Source organism: Bos taurus, chromosome 11 (assembly GCF_002263795.3).
Source record: "Bos taurus isolate L1 Dominette 01449 registration number 42190680 breed Hereford chromosome 11, ARS-UCD2.0, whole genome shotgun sequence".
Classification (NCBI taxonomy): domain Eukaryota; kingdom Metazoa; phylum Chordata; class Mammalia; order Artiodactyla; family Bovidae; genus Bos; species Bos taurus.
In genome coordinates this window covers 100,119,113-100,135,514 of record NC_037338.1, presented here as the reverse complement: position 1 = coordinate 100,135,514, position 16,402 = coordinate 100,119,113, and the positions used below count along the sequence as shown (strand labels likewise).

General features: G+C 53.7%; 1 protein-coding gene across 1 annotated transcript; it reads left to right on the top strand.

Moving 5' to 3' along the window:
- The first annotated feature begins 2,089 nt into the window (after positions 1 to 2,089).
- PTGES (prostaglandin E synthase) lies at positions 2,090 to 13,527 on the top strand. The gene is given in 3 exon segments (NM_174443.2): positions 2,090 to 2,226; positions 5,792 to 5,874; positions 12,893 to 13,527. Coding segments are annotated over 3 exon segments (462 nt in total). The 5' UTR covers positions 2,090 to 2,097; the 3' UTR covers positions 13,143 to 13,527.
- Positions 13,528 to 16,402: the final 2,875 nt, after the last annotated feature.

The window sequence follows — 16,402 nt, the reverse complement described above, 5'->3', positions numbered from 1 at the left end:
CTTCACTTTCACTTTCAAAGCTTGGACTCTGTCAACCTTTGCCATGATTCTCTGATGAATTGTCCTCTGCTCAAGTCACTCTATGAATACGCATATACCCTCAGCTTAAAACTTCCCCAGTTGTGCTGCTGGGGAGACACTGATTGCAGAAAGATACCCAGTGTTCTTCTTACTTGCTGCAAGAAATAAATCCTTCCTTTTCCTGATCTTTGGCTCGGTATGTCTTTTGACTCAACACCCACCAAGGGGGAACCCAGTTTTAGGGTAACCAGACTGACACTGCTGTCTTTCCGGGCAGGTCCAAGGTCAGAATGGGCGCCAGAAACTAACTTTTCCATCTTCCGCACTTCCCCAGGGTCTCATGCTGGTGCTTAGGCATGTCCAACTCTTTGTGATGCAATGGACTATGTAGCCCGCAGGGCTCTTCTGTCCATGGTATTTTTCAGGCAAGAATATTGGAGTGTGTTGCCATTTCCTCCTCCAGGGATCTTCCCGATTCAGGGATCAAACCCAAGTCTGCTGTGTCTCCTGCACTGCAGGCAGATTCTTCACCTGCTGAGTCATCGAGAAGCCCCCTAGCAAAGCAAGCCACATTGGTAAAACTACAGTGACAAGATCACTGCCTTTGCCAAGGTCCCACCGCACACCTGGGGAGGGGGCTATGGGGAGGGGAGGACACAGCTGGGTGAGGATTTTGAAGCAAGAAATTCAAAGGGCTCACAATCTGTTGATCATCACTGAAGAGCTGACGGATCTTTTGAGAAGTTCCTGTAATGAACAATCAAACTGTTTGCCTGGGAATTTCCTGGAAAACTAAAATGATACTAAAAGACAGTAGAAGAGTACGCTAGTTTCCTATGGCTCCTGTGATAAATTACCTGAAATTTAGTGGCATAAAACAACACACATGTGTTATCTCACAGTCTGGAGGCCAAAGGCCCAAAATCAATCTCGGTAGGCTACAGTTACGGGATCCACAAGGCTGGTTCCTTCTAGAAGCTCCAGGGGAGACTTCTTCTCCCAGTCTTGTCCAGCTCCTAGAGGCTGCGTTCTCTGGCTCGTCTTCCCTTCACCTTTGAGGCTAGCAGTGGAGTATCTTCTCTCCTCTGACCTCTGCTTCTGTCTTCACAGCTTTCTCCCCTAATTCTATGGCCTCTCTTTTAGGAGGACACTTCTTTTTATTGATTTATTTTCATTTTTGGCTGTGCTGAGTCTTCACTGTTGAGCAGGCTTTTCTCGAGCTGGGGCTCCTCTCTAGTTGCAGTGTGTGGGCTTCTCTTCTTGGGGAGCACAGGCTCTGGAGCACAGGCTCAGTAGTTGTGGGGCATGGGCTTAGTTGCTCCACAGCATGTGGGATATTCCTGAATGAGGGATCCAACCCGTGTCTCTTGCACTGGCAGGTGGATTCTTTACCACTGAGCCACCAGGGAAGCACAGGAGGACTCTTCTGATTCAACTGGATTCACGGAGAATCCAGGAAAATCTCCCCATTTTAGGACCTTATCTTACTCCCTGCAAAGCCCCTTGGCCATGTTCTCTAACATACACACCCGCTCTGAGGATGGAGATTGGACATCATTGGGAGTGGGGAGATGTGGGGAGGGGCACACTATTCAACAAAGTCATATTAGTGTCCTTAGGCTGTGGTTCAAGTGTCCAGGCTGAACGTGGGAGCAGAGAGTTCGGATCTCAAGCCCACTCCCTGCCGTGACCCTCAGGGAAGCCCGGGTTAGTGAATCTACCACCCCGTGGAGGTCAGGGCACGCTCCTGGCTTTGTTGCACCCCCTGGCAGGCAGGAAGGGCCACGCAACCCTCCAATTCCTAGATCGAGGAAACAGACTAGAAAGCGTTTAAGGATTTGCCCTGGAGGGGTGGGGCGGGGCTAAAGGCCCAGTAGGGACACCCCTCACCCACAAACCCCCCACGGTGACTGCTTCTTCCAAAACCCGAGAGCCTTTGGCTGGGAGTGGGCGGGTGCAGAGTACAGACAAGCCTCCCTGCGCTCTCCTCTCCCCTCCCCTCCTTGCTCCAGGAGACACACGCGCCCGAGCTCTCTTTCCCTAGCCGCCGCCGCCGCCGCCGCCGCCGCCACCGAGATGCCGCCCTCCGGCCTGGAGCTGATGAACGGCCAGGTGCTCCCCGCCTTCCTGCTCTGCAGCGCGCTGCTGGTCATCAAAATGTACGTGGTGGCCGTCATCACCGGCCAAGTGAGGCTGCGGAAGAAGGTAGGTGCAGCTCTCGGGGACCCCCAGTCCTGCGTGCGTGCGCTCACGTCTCCCGCAGCCGCCGGGAAGGCTGGAGTAGGGGACCCGGCCCCCGGAGTGTGCGGGAGCGGGCTGGGAACGACCTGCCCCTCCCAGCCCTGTGGGATGGCTCCTCTGTGGCCCGCACGTCCTGGTCCCCTGGTTGTTTTGTTTTCATTCGAATTTGCACGTTCTCCTTGCGCAGGGGCCGTGCTCACCTTGGTAGCGCGCCCGTCTCAGTATTGGCGCCGCCTAAGCGAGCATCGGCCTGGTGTTTTAAGAGCGTTTTACCCGCTTGCTGTGTCCCAGGTAAGTTCTCCGCACAGCCAGATTCCCAAGTCCCACTTGAGTTTGCAGGGGGGCTCAGCCTCCCTCTGACCCGGCGGTTTCCCACACCAGAGAGCTGATATATGGGTGGGATGGAAACCGACCCAACAGGAGCCCCGAGAAACCTTTCAGTGGAAATTCCCGACTGGCCCCCGGCGAGGTCGCTCCCAAACCCACCGCAGCCTTCGCACGGCGGATCTCGGGCCAGGATCCCCCGGAGTTCGAGAGGAATTTCCCCCACCGATCTGAGTCCCGGAGCCAAAACAACAATAAAGATTGACGCCAAGATCTGAGCGGGTGTGGGGTGAGGCGGGGCTCGAGGAGCCACTGGGCGGGAGGCCAGAGCCCGCGGAAACCTTCCGGCCAAGTTCGCCAGCCATCCTGAGCGCCGCGAGGGATAGTTGATTATCCACCAGATATTTCAGAGAGGAGATGTCCCCGGCCCTGCCCCTTTGCCCAGCTCAAAGGCAAGTCGAGGCTGGATCGGACATCGTCCTGAAGGTGGACGGTGGAGAGGGGGTGGTCTTGCTCAGCCCCGAGTCTCAAGAGGTACAGACGGGACACAAGGCAGGTCAGCTTCCCAGGTGAAGAAACTCCTGGAGCAGAGAGAGACACACTGGTCATCCTGACCTCTCCCTGCCCTGTACCCACCCCATACGCCGGGAAAGCCTCTCGGAGTCTTTCTCACAGACTAACTGGGTCCTTCTTGGAGTGAGCGTTAATCCCCATCGTGGTGGGGAGGAGGGGGCCGTATTCAACTTCTGACCCACACCAGAAACGTGGGCTCTGACAGATGACGTTGCCTGTGATGGAAGGGTTTGGATCCAGGTGCCCAGCTCCGGAGCCCACACCCTGCCATGGGGGGATGGCATTATCCCAGGGCCATGCTGCACCCAGAGCTTTCTTTTCAAGTGGATTAGGGAAGGAAGAGTCAAACCTGTTGGGGTGCCTTTCTGTCGGGTCAGTAGGGTGTGGCAGAAGGAAACCTCCATTCTGGGCTGTCCCCGGGTTCTCCCAACCCTGTGAATTTCCCTCTCATTCCTGCTCCCTGCGTTCAGGTAGCCAGGGAGGAGCTGGGGGAACTACCCCGTGGGGAGGTGACTCGGGGATGCTCTGGCTCCTCCACCCATTAGCCTGGGGACCGTGGGCAAGTCTGAGAGCTTGATTTCCTCATTTGTAAACTTCAGGGTAGTCACACAGTACCAGGAGAGTTCAGCACCTGGCACTGAGCAAATGCCCCCACCATTGTTAGTCTTCATTACTTATTAACAATTGGAATTAACATGACCGGACCTAGGTCTCCTGGAGGGCAGTACATCCCAAGGCCTGCCCACCCTTCTCCCCGGTCCCTGCTGGAGGCAGTGCTTCTGCTTCCAATGCCTGCACTGCCGTGGCTCCTGGCCTGGCCAACGTGTATCCATGCTGTCTTCAGGGGTGAGCAGCCTCGTGGACTGTGGGCACCTAGGACAGGTGCCCACTGAATGCCAAGACCCCGTGAAAGGTGTCACAGGCCCACAGACTGCATGCAGGGCCATCAGAATCAGTGATTCTGTGACTTAAGGGCCAGCAAAGAGGAATTCCTGTTGGGGGGGCTCTTGATCATGACAGACACTGCATTCATCTCCAGGGTAAAGAGGGCCAGACCCATCGGACAGGATGGGGAGAAAAAAAGCAAGCACTTGGGGACAAATTAGGGGCTCCCCTGCTGGCTCAGATGGTAAAGAATCTGCTGGCAATGCAGGAGACCTGGGTTTGATCCCTGGGTCACGAAGATCCCCTGGAGAAGGGAATGGCAACCCACTCCAGTATTCTTGCCTGGGAAATCCCATGGACAGAGGAGCCTGGTGGGCTGCTGTCCGTGGAGCTGCAAAGTGTTGGACACGACTGAGTGACTAACATGGTGGGGACAGATACTGGAAGCAGCAGGGCCCGTCACTGGATGAGCGATGCAGAAGGCACGCTGCAGAGATTCAAGTCTGCTGAGGGGCTGGTGGGGCGGGCTGGCTGCATGCGCGCAGGCAACGGTGCAGCAGGAGCGATAGGCGTGGACTTCAACGACCTGAGTGTAACTTCGAGTCCCTGCTTTGCAGTGACAATTCCTCAAGCTCCCTCCTGGTGCCAGGCATCGTGCCATGGCATCTCCACTTACCTTCCTTGCTGTTCGTGTGGTAGGTGATCTCAGTGTGATCTGGAGTTCACAGACGAGGAAGCTGAGACCCAGGGAAGTTCAGATACCTGCAGTTGGTTCCCGTGGGGCTGGGTTTCTCAATGGGGCCTGTGGAGTCTCTTTCACTGCTGTCAGTTCAAAGTCTAAATTCTTAGGATGCCACTAGGACCCCTACAACTTGATCTCGGAACTCTGTCCCTTGCTTGTCACTGCTCCAGCCATGCTGGTTTTTTATCCTTCACACATGTTCTTCTTCTGACCCCAGGGCCTTTGCACATGCTGTTCCTGATGCCTTGAATGCTGTTTCTATAACCTCCCATTTTCTGGTTAATGTTGCTGCATCCTTCAAGTCTCAGCTTTACTGTCACTGCCTCAGAGAAGCCTTCTCTGATTCCCAAACTTGGCCAGATCTCCCATGAACATTCTCAAAGCTAACCCTGTCTTCTTTTTCCTTACTCTGACCACCTGATCTTTTCTGGTTCATTGGCAAATCCCTCATTACACTGTGAGCTTCCCAAGAACAGGGATGAGGGAGCCTTTTTCTCACTCTTTTCACGCTGCTATATAAAAAAATACCAGAGACTGGGTGGCCTAGCAACAACAAAAGTTTATTTCTCACAGTTTTAGAGACTGGAAAGTCCAAGGTCAGGGCAGCGGCAGGTTCAGTGTCTGGTGAGGGCCCACTTCCTGATTCATAGATGGTGGTCTTTTCGCTGTGTCCTCACACCGCAAAGGGCTAAGGGAGCTCTCTGGAGTCTCTTTTATGAATGTTGATCTCATTCAAGAGAGCTCCACCCTCGTGAACTCATCACCTCCCAAAGGCCTCACCTCCCAACACCATCACACCAGGAGTTAGGTTTTAACACAGGAAATCTGCAGCGACACGAGCATTTAGTTCATAGCAGCCTTGTTCATGATGAGTCGCCAGCGCTCAGCACACAGTAGGAGCTCACGGACACTGCTGAATGGACATGTATGTGACTGCATCGCCACAGACCTAGTCCACTGGGCCGTCCATCTCATGAACAGTAATTCTCAGCTGATGTATTCCAGGCTTTTGCCAACCCCGAGGACGCTCAGAGACATGGAGGCCTCCAGTATTGCCGGAACGACCCAGATGTGGAACGCTGCCTCAGGCAAGTACCCTTGGCACTTGGCGAGATCACAGCCTGCCCTTTCAGACCCTCTTCTGAACATGGGGCGCTTGGAGGATACCCAGGGGCCAAGATCTTCTGCCTTCTGAATCCTCTTAAACAGTCTTCATTTATTCATTGATTTCATTTCTAGTTAAGTATTAGTTAAGAAAAGAAAAGTTAGGGAAAGTATTGTAGTACGTCCTCATGGCTCAGGATGGCAGAGTTAGAAAAGGTTATTCAGTGCGAATTCATTCAGTCTGTGTGTAAGCTCTGACCTGAAGAATCTGCTCTCCAGGGACTCATGGTGTTACTGGTGTCTTATGCATCTTCTTGGAGAAACTTCTCCTGCATTTACAACACGCATGCTGTGCTTTTTCCTCTGTATCCCCAAAGGGTCACCCTTTACCCATTTTTTTATACGGTGGGTTTTTTTTAATGTAACAACAGAAATTGTTTCATATCAGCCTATATAGGGGCTTCGTTCATTACATCGGTGCCATAGTATTTATGCCATTTCTCTGTTGAATGGATGGTCTGTAGTTGATCCAACCTCTTCCCCTCTGATGGCATTTAGGCTAAGTCTTTCTCTGTTATGAACAGAGAGCATCCAAACTTCTTTCCTTTGCCTTCGTGTGTACATGTGAACAGACCTGCAGGATGCAATCAAATGGTAAGAAATACTGTCTAATGGTACCTAAATCCACTCCCACCACTGGTGTGTGACATGTGTCTCTATGCTGCTGCCAACTCAGTGGATCCATCTTTGGCTGGATCCCTGTCAACGTGATGGGTGAAAATGCACGTCCCCTTTCACTTTTACGTTGCGTTTTTTTCTCCCTGCCTTTCTTTTTTGGCTGCGCTGGGTCTTTGTTGCTGCTCGTGGGCTTTCTCTAGTTGTGGCTAACCACAGGACCACCAGGGAAGCCCCTTTACTCTGCATTTCCTAGTGAAGATGAACATCTTTTCGTAGGCTTAGCTTTCCCCAGTCAATCCAAAACAGTTTTTTCTTACAGAGATCAGAACTATTCATTGTAGTTTGGGAATAGTGAAAACGTGTAGAGGATAAGGGGGAAAACCACTCACGATTCCAGTCATTGTTGACATGTTCTTCTATCTCCTCTTTGCCATCTGTCTAAGTATTTTCCATAGCATAAGGTATGCACTGTACACCTAATTTGGGGTTCTGCGTTTTTTCAGATAACGTTACTTCATGAACACTTTCCATGTCAGTAGATACTACTCAAAAAGTGATTCTTAAAAAAGAGCTGTGTAGGGAGTTCCCTGGTGGTCTAATGGTTAGGACTTAGTGGTTTCACTGCTGTGGGCTGGGTTCAATTCCTGGTCGGGGAGCTGAGATCCCACCAGCCTCATGGTGCGGCCAAGAAAAGAAAGGGGCTGTGTAAAATTCCATCAGGTGTTAATTTCACATCGCTGGTCTCAGTGGGTATTTTGGCAGTTTCCTCTGCTGTTTTACACCAACAGGCTGGAGAACCAGGAGGAGGCCCTCCCCAGGGATGGGGATTGTCAGTGGAGTGGAATGGGGATGGGAACGATGGGCAGCTTAGACAGGAGGGAGACGGAGACAAACCCTCACATGGTTCTTATCACGTTCCCATGAGTCACAGGCAGAAATGGGTGGGACAAAGCAGTAAAAATAGTAGAGATTCTTTTACTGAAAGAAAGTCAGTGGGGTTTTTCCTTACACTTTTCTTGGCCATTGAAAATGACACGTGTACTTGCGTTTTTTTTTTAAGTTACAGAAATGCATAATATAGAAAGTGAGATTCATTGCTATTTCACCCTTTCTAATGTAACTACGGGCTTCCCTGGTGGCTCAGTGGTAAAGAATCCACCTGCAATGCAGGAGACATGAGTTCAGTCCCTGGGCTGGGAAGATCCCCTGGAGAAGGAAATGGCAACCCACTCCAGTATTCTTGCCTGGAAAATCCCATGGACTGAAGACCCTGGAGGGGCTGCAGTCCGCTGGGTAGCAGAAGAGTTGGATAAAAGAGTTGGATACAACTTAGTGACAACAACAACGTAACTATAGATACAGTCCTTCATATGAGTTCCATCCATCTGTCCGTCCATCTGTTTGTTCATTCCACATTTAATGAGCACTTCCTAAGCATCGGGGGCTTCCCTGGTAGCTCAGCTGGTACAGAATCTGCCCACAATTTGGGAGACCTGAGTTGGAGCTCTGGGTTGGGAAGACCCCCTGGAGAAGGGAAAGGCTACCCACTCCAGTATTCTGGCCTGGAGAATTCCATGGGCTGTATAGTCCCTGGGGTCACAATGAGTTAGACACAACTGAGAGACTTTCACTTCACTTCCTAAGTATTACGTACTGTGCTAAGCACTAGTTGTACTTCGGTGAACAAAAGCCTGACCCATCACGATAATCCATATGTGACCCTCATGCCACCTGGTTATGGGGGAGGGAGTGATTAGTAGCAGGGACAGCAGGCTGCCAAGACTGTGTATACCCCGAGCCAGCTCAGAACATCCACCCAGAGGAGTGTTTGTCTTCTCCCAGCGTGTGAGAGTTCTGCGTAGCCAAGCTTACTTGTGGCACAGGAGTATTTACACAGGTTCTGGAGTGCTTTATTTCTACTGCTGTAACCATGCCAGGGAGAGACCACACACCTGCCTGGTGCCAAGACACCGCCAACCCCCTAGCCCCCCCCCCCCCACACACACACAATTTAATTTATCTACAGTTGTTGTTTAGTCACTAAGTCATGTCTGACTGTAGCCCACCAGGCTCCTCTGTCCATTGGATTTCCCAGGCAAGAATACTGGAGTAGGTTGCCATTTCCTTCTCCAGGGGATCTTCCTGGCCCAGGGAACAAACTCGTGTCTCTCACATTGCGGGTGGATTCTTTACCACTTGAGCCACCAGAGAAGCCCCTATCGTCTACTTTTCGAATGCTCAAATGGCTGAAAGTCAGTTCAGCACTTTTTGAGCACCTCTTATCTAATAATGCTTTTTATAATTCTGTGAGTGTTTATTGGGGACCTTCCATGGACTGGTATTTACTGAGACTTACTATGCCAGACTCAGGGGCTCCTGGGCCCCCAGGGCTCCTCCTCCTGACTTCACAAAGCATCATGAAACCTCAAGGGTACAGAGAACCACACATCCTGCCATCTGCTACTGGAGAACTGGCTGGAACGTGATGGGAGATGCCCTGGAAGCAAATGTGGGTTAAATATTAGACCAGGGTTTTAGTGCAGCCAGGGCCACCTTCTACACAAACAGGAAAACACTTAGGCCCTGGTTCTTAGAGCACAGATCTGCCTTGTGGGTGAGTGTAGGCTGGAGCCCAAAAGTGAACCCCACTCTGGGGGAAGTCGGAAAACAGATTTCAAGGAAAGTTTTGAAACCCAGGCTCATCCTTTTAGTGATTCCCTATTAAGTTTCTCCAGTTTTCCTGGTAGCTGAGCTGGTAAAGAATCCACCAGCAATGCAGGAGAGTCCAGTTTGTTTCCTGGGTCGGGAAGCTCCCCCTGCAGAAGGGATAGGCTACCCACTCCAGTATTCTTGAGCTTCCCTGGTGGCTCAGATAGTAGAGAAGCTGCCTGCAATGCAGGAGACCTGGGTTCGATCCCTGAGTCAGGAAGATCCCCTGGAGAAGGGATAGGCTACCCACTCCAGTATTCTTGAGCTTCCCTGGTGGCTCAGATAGTAGAGAAGCTGCCTGCAATGCAGGAGACCTGGGTTCGATCCCTGGGTCAGGAAGATCCCCTGGAGAAGGGACAGGCTACCCACTCCAGTATTCTTGGGCTTCCCTGGTGGCTCAGATGGTAAAGAATCCACCTGCAGTGTGGGAGACCTGGGTTGGATCCCTGGGTTGGGAAGATCTCCTGGAGGAGGGCATGGCAACCCACTGTAGTAGCTATAGAGGAGGAAGCTGGTCTGCCAAGGCCACATCGCTCATGATGGCTAAGCTGCCATTGAGCCCAGGCTGTCAGATATGGGCTCTGCCCTCCTTGCAAGAATGCAGTTTAACTCTATTTTATACCTGCCTTTAAAACTAAGCAGTCTTTACCTTGTATCAAACCTGACTTCTAAGAAATCATCTGTGTGGATAGAGAGCGGGCCTGACATAAAAGGAGAGAGCTGGCTGGCTGGCTGCCAGCTGCCGTCCCTGCCCAGGAGGGGCGGGGCAGGGCGGAGAGGGGGATAGGGCCCTCTCCCCACCCCTGTCACCTGATTCAGTAAAGTACAGCTAGTGTTGCGATGTCTGGTGAGGGGAAGGGGCCGGCCTGATGCTGCAGGAGGCCATGCAAGTCCAAAGCAGGAAACTGCTTTGAGCGACCTTCACCTTAAAAAAAGTGGTTGTTATTGGAATGACACGTTTTTGCCCAAGCATCTGTCTGGTACGTGACTCTCTCCATGTCTCTCTGCTCAGATCCTGAGGTGGGAGGAGGGCGTGAGTTACCTTGCCTCATCCAGCTGATTTCCCCACGTCTCCTCCATCCTTACCACTTGTGGCTTTGCCAGGGCCCTGCTGTGGTATTCATTGTACCAGAGGGAGGAGGATGGGAGACTGGGGACCCCAGGGGCTGAAGGTCAGAGCTGAGGGGCTTTATCAGCTCCCAGACGCCTCTGCTCCCTCAAAGGTGACCCCCTGAATCCTCTAGTCCCGAATGCGGGGGCCAAGAGGTGGGGCCGCTCCTCCCATCCTTATGCCTCCTCCCCACCCTGTGTCCCCTGATTTTGTTTTCTCACCTGTGCTTGGGGTTTGGCCAAGGATCCTCTCAACAGCTTTCTGAGAAGTGACTCACTCTTAAAGTGTAAATACCTCTTTTAAGGAGAAGTGTCTGAATGAATGGGTATCACATGCTAGTTATGCTTTTCCTGAAACTTTCCCAGAAACGTCCAGGATGACAAAAATACTCCCGGCTGGCACCATTTCGTGAGTCACCTGTGGGAGGCAGACCATATTCTGGGACATACAGACTTCACATGAAATAGGTTCTCCGAGGTGTGTGTAGGGAGGTTGCTGTTACACAGCTCTTTCTCCATAGCATGGGATGATTTTAGAGCCACAGTTGCTGCCTCTTCCCAGATAACATAAGGGACTTGCTCGATTGATTAAGGAACTGGAGTGGCCCCCATCCTCAGTTTCCCTCCCACTTTGTCCCTGAAGCCAAGACCCAGCCGGCTTCTTTCACCTGGGCATCCAGCAGTATTTCCCCCAGCTGGTGAGACCGGCCCTGCTATAGACTTGTGCTCCCTGGGGCTGGATTCCAAGGTCGGGCTCTGTGAGATAAGGAGAAGGAAGACTCTTGTTTGGTCCAGGATATGGGGACAGAGACTCCAACTGCTGTGTCCCAAGTTTGACCTAAGAAAGATCCAGGCCCTGATGGGTTTATGGGAGCTTTTGTACATCCAGATTGAATTCCAGACCCTTTACCCTGCTTCCTGAGGGCTTTCTCCCCCACTTATCTTGATCCTGCCTCACTCCCTCTTATGACCGCATTCCAGACACGTGTGGAATGCTCACTTACTAAGCCTTGAACACACTCTGACCATTCCCACCTCAGGGCCTTTGCACATGCCCATCCTTCTCCCTGGAGAGTTCATTCCTGCACAGATGGCCCCTCATTTTTCAGGCTTTACCAAAATGTCTCTTTCCCTGACCACACCCACCACTAGTGGGTGCAGAGACCCCTGTAGCCCTGGGTTGCAGAGTGCTGCTCTTCCCCACCCTGCCCAATTCCGAGCATCCACATACCATAGCCCTTGGCTGAGACTCTCCTTGCAAGAGTGGGATGAAAGAGCAGGACCACAGCAGGTTCCCACTTAGGGGCTGTTGGGCTGGGCCTGGCTTGCTGGTGCAACCTTGGTGAAACCTTCCCGCTGAAAGGCTTGAAGAAGGGGCTTCGCTTCCAGCAGCATCTCCATGCCTCACACATGTGGCCTTTCCTCAGGGGAGGTCATGGCTCGGGCACTGTGTTCCTGTTTATCTGGCCTCCAACATGCCATCTCTGACTTCGGTCTCTTGCTCAGTCTCTAATTTATGGGACTCGACCTCCCTCCGCAGAGGAAGCTGCCCATTAGCAGGAGTCATGGAAAATGTAAACCAACTCTTAGCAGAAGTGGATGAGTTTTCTTTGTTGGTCATTTTTTTGGCCGGGTGATACACAGCCACCCCCACGCTCACTCCCATCACCGCACATATACACACACTTGATCATTTTAAAGAAAGAAAGAAGCAGGGTAGCACAGAGGAAACAGCATCACTACTGCCCAGCGATTGGCTGGCTCCGTGAGTGGAAGTTGTTACTGTTATTCCTGAATCCCTGAGAGGAGGAAGGGTTTGCTTAGACTTAGGGGCAGAAGAAGACAGAGCCAGGCGTGGATGTCAGACGTGTGCTCTTAGCCCGTCCTACTGGGGAGGGTCCAGGAACCTGCATTCAGAAGGAATCGGCCTCAGAAAAGCCCTGCCTTGGGGAGGTACCCAGCATGGGCTGGGGAGTTCCCTGGTAGTCTAGGGGTTAGGATTCAGCACTTTCACCACTGTGTCCTGGGTTCAATTCCTGGTCAGGGAACTGAGATCCCATAAGCCACGTGGTACAGCCAAAATTGAAAAAAAAAAAATGATCAGGGGCTGGAGGCAGACCTAGGCCCTGCCCCAGCTTTCACGCAACCCCACTGAGCCCCACTTTTCCTTGCTGGTGTCCAAGGCCAGAGGGGAGGATGGGGGAGACCATGGCAGGTGCTGGGTCCTGGCGGGCCCTGGGGCTTGGTAGCAGAACCCAAGCGGCAGCCCTTCGTGGCTCCCAGGCCATTAACAGGGCTTCGCTTCCTGAGCTGTTCACAGGCACCAGCTTGGAGTCACGGCCCCCTCTGCCTCTGGGTTACCTCCTTGCCCGGCCTCGATGGACGTCAGTCTGGTATGCCAGAGATGATCCCCGGAGGCGCAGGGCCTTTGAGGGCAGAGGGTCCCAGCACCCAGGACATTCTCAAAGCTTACACCTGGCTGACTGCACCCCTTTGCCTTCTCAGAGCCCACCGGAATGACATGGAGACCATCTACCCCTTCCTGTTCCTGGGCTTTGTCTACTCTTTCCTCGGACCGAACCCCTTCGTCGCCCGGATGCACTTCCTGGTCTTCTTCCTGGGCCGTATGGTACACACCGTGGCATACCTGGGGAAACTGCGGGCGCCCACCCGCTCCCTGGCCTACACCCTGGCCCAGCTCCCCTGCGCCTCCATGGCCCTGCAGATTGTCTGGGAGGCAGCCCGCCACCTGTGACCAGCCGTGGACGCCACCTCGGCCGCCAGACCGCTGGCCACGAGCCAGCGGGGCTGAACCTGGGGGACCGATGGCCCTTTGAGATTGTGACAGGCCCTGGGGCTGGGTTCCTGGCAACTGGCTGAGCACGTGATCTTGGGCCCAGGGGGCCTGTGTGTGTTTCCCCGTGTGTCCCTTGGATTCCTGGGTGAAGCGGCTGATTTGGAACTGTTTAGAGACGGACCGTCACGATTGATAGAAAATTCTTCCACTGTAAAAAACTCTCTCCCTCCCTCCCTCCCTCCTCCTCCCCAATGCTGGGAAAAGCAAACAGAGACTCAGTTCTGGTTTTGGAACCTAACGACCTTCTGAATCCAGGGATGTAATAAATGAGGACTTCTCACCTCCACTGCAGAGATTCTGGTTCAGCTGGTCGAGAGGGGAGCCTGGGCATCTGCATTTTTGGAAAGCTCCCTTGAGAGTCCCAGTGATGGTGGGGTCTGGGCACCATTGCCAGTTCTCTCTCCCAAAGGGCCCAGGACAGGCAGGGTGTGAATTTCCCTCAGGATGGGAGTTGAGTGGTTGGGGGTGGGGCAAAGAGTCGGACACGACTGATCTGATCTGATCTGTGTGCCTTCGTGCCGCGCTGACACTTCCCTGTGTTCCGGCCACATTCCTTGGCTGTACGTTTCTCTCCTTGGCATAGGTGCTGATTGGGAGGGCCCACCAGGAAGGCTGGCCTTCTCTTCCTGAGGCTTTAGTTGCTCCAAAGCGCTGTCAATCAAGAATGATGGGCTTTGAAGGACCAACCTCTAGAAGAAATGTTCTGGCTCCTTCCGTATTTGTGAGGTTTGAAAACCACTGATGTGCCCCTGGACTTTTGGTCTAAGACTGTGTGGGTTCAGTCATTGAAGTGTCTGACCAGCTCAGCTCCTTGGCTGCTGCTTCCTGGCCGTCCACTGCTGTCCAGGCTGGCCAAGGATCTGGCTCCCTGGACACTTTTGTGGGTTTGTGTCTGGGGCAAACACACAAACACGCCCAGACTAGGGCGTTACACCACGAAGAATGCAAGCAGACTCCTGGGAGACACCCTCTCCACCTCCTGCCACGGGCAAGGAGGAGGGTCACTCAGCCAGCATTTTGGCAGAGGAGGAAACCAAAGCTCAGAGTGGACTCCCTGCAGTGTGGGATCAGCTCTGAACCCAGCTTGTGTCTGGCTCCCAAATCGGCTCTAACCATTGCACCCTCCAGCCTCACTTTCCACAACCACCCCCACCCCCACTCCCAGCACTGCTCCTTTCTTTTAGGATCTGGGGACGCCCCCTCTCACCACCCTGCAGCCCCTGAACTTCTGCCCCGGAGGCTTGCCTAGTAGGGTGCGGCAGGGAGGCGGGCCTCCCTGGGGATCCCAGGCCTCACAAGAATTCTGAGTTAGGCCCGCTTCCGGCCGCGCTGGGAGCTGCCAGTGGGTAACACTGCCCCTTGGTGGTGAGATGAGCCTCTTCAGGAAAAGGGAAAAAGTGAAAGTCGCTCAGTGGAGTCCGACTCTTGCCACCCCATGGACTATACAGTCCATGGAATTCTCTAGGTCAGAATACTGGAGTGGGTAGCCTATCCCTTCTCCAGCGGATCTTCCCGACCCAGAAATCGAACCGGGGTCTCCTGCATTGCAGGCAGATCCTTTACCAACTGAGCTATCAGGGAAGCCCCCAAATATTTATATTATTATTATTATTATTATCAGCTGCGTGGCGTCTTCGTTAAAGTGCATGGGCTTAGCTGTACCACAGCATGTGGGATCTTAGGTCCCGACTAGGGATTAAACCTGTGTTCCCTGCATTGAAAGCATGGAATCTGAATCACTGGACCGTCCCTTCAAGGGCTGCCACTGTACATCTGGGAAACAGGAAGGCACGGTCCCATATGCAGTGCCTGCTGTCTGCTAAGCAGGGGCTGGGAGTGGTGTTCATAACTTTTTTTTCCCACTTGAAGCTTAAACGCATCCCAGGAGGGAGGTATTTCTGCTTTTTGATGAGGAAAGCCTCTGAAAGGAACCGCGACTTGTCCAGCATCCCTGAGCTGGGGTAGAACAGAGGCGTGGACCCGGTGTGTGCGCTTGTATTGTTATATTTTCCCTTCTGGGGAAAGGGGCTGAGAAGGCAAAGTACCCAGATGAGGCCCGAGGGAGGAGGGCATCCGACACTCACGAGGAGCGTGTGACCCTGGAAATAGGTGAGGGGGGCTGCCCCTCGGAGCTGCGGGGGCTGCAGCCCCTCGTGGCCTGGCCCCTCAGTCGCTGAGCCGCGACAGTGGGGCTGAGGGGACAGCAGGACATCAGACAGTGACAACTCCGAGCGCTCAGTGCCCTAGTGGGGGGCTGAGCAGTGGGAGCCCCAGGAGGGCCTCTAATCCCTGCTGGGGAGGGGCTTCCTGGAGGAGGTGGCAACTCACCTGTGATGGGGGTAAGTCAGGCTGGGTTTTTTTTTTTTTGGCGGGGGGGGGGTTGTCCAATCAGGCGGAGGAGATTGAGATACAAAGACGGGCAGAGCTCAGCCCTCTGAGGTCAGTGTCTGGGAAGTGGAGAGGAGGTGTGGAAGGGAGGGTGGGAGGGAAGGGAGGATGATGGGGTTTTGATAAACAGTAGGGCTTGGAGGGGAGGAGCTGTGGATGAGGAGGGGAAGGAGGTTAAAGGCGTGAGCGGCAGCGGGGCTCCTTCGAAGCTTTGGAGCCTTGTTGTGGGGTTCCGGGTCAAGCTGGGGACAGGCCGGCGTGGGCTTGGGGATCTGGGTTTGTGTCCTAAGAGGGTCTCGGAGAAGGCGTATAGAGAGAGAGGGCAGTGAAATGAGGTTGACAGCTGGGCAGTGGCCCTTGATCCCCAGCTGGCACAAATGGTGCCCTACCGCTCCTCCAGGAGCTGGGGTGGGGGGGCCAGAAAAGAGGCGCATGCAGCCCAGCAGCATGGAGGGGCCTCCCCAGGGTGCTGTCCAGGGGCAGCTGGCAGGAGCCAGGTGATTTTTCCAGAACAGACCCAACCCTCCAGGACTGGGGAAGGGCTGCGGGCAACCTCCCGACAGCAGCTGCCCCTGTGCCCGCACACCCAAGTGCACGAAAGCCTGTGTCCATCTCCTGGGCAGCAGCGGGTGAGACAGGTGAAGCAGGTGGGGGTCTGCTGACCAGTGCTCAGCCCCACCCCCACTCTGCCCCAGGCCATTCTGGGCACCAGCGCCAGTTGCCCTCAGGCCCCACCTGAGTTCCTCTGACTTCCCTCTCACCCTCCCGTA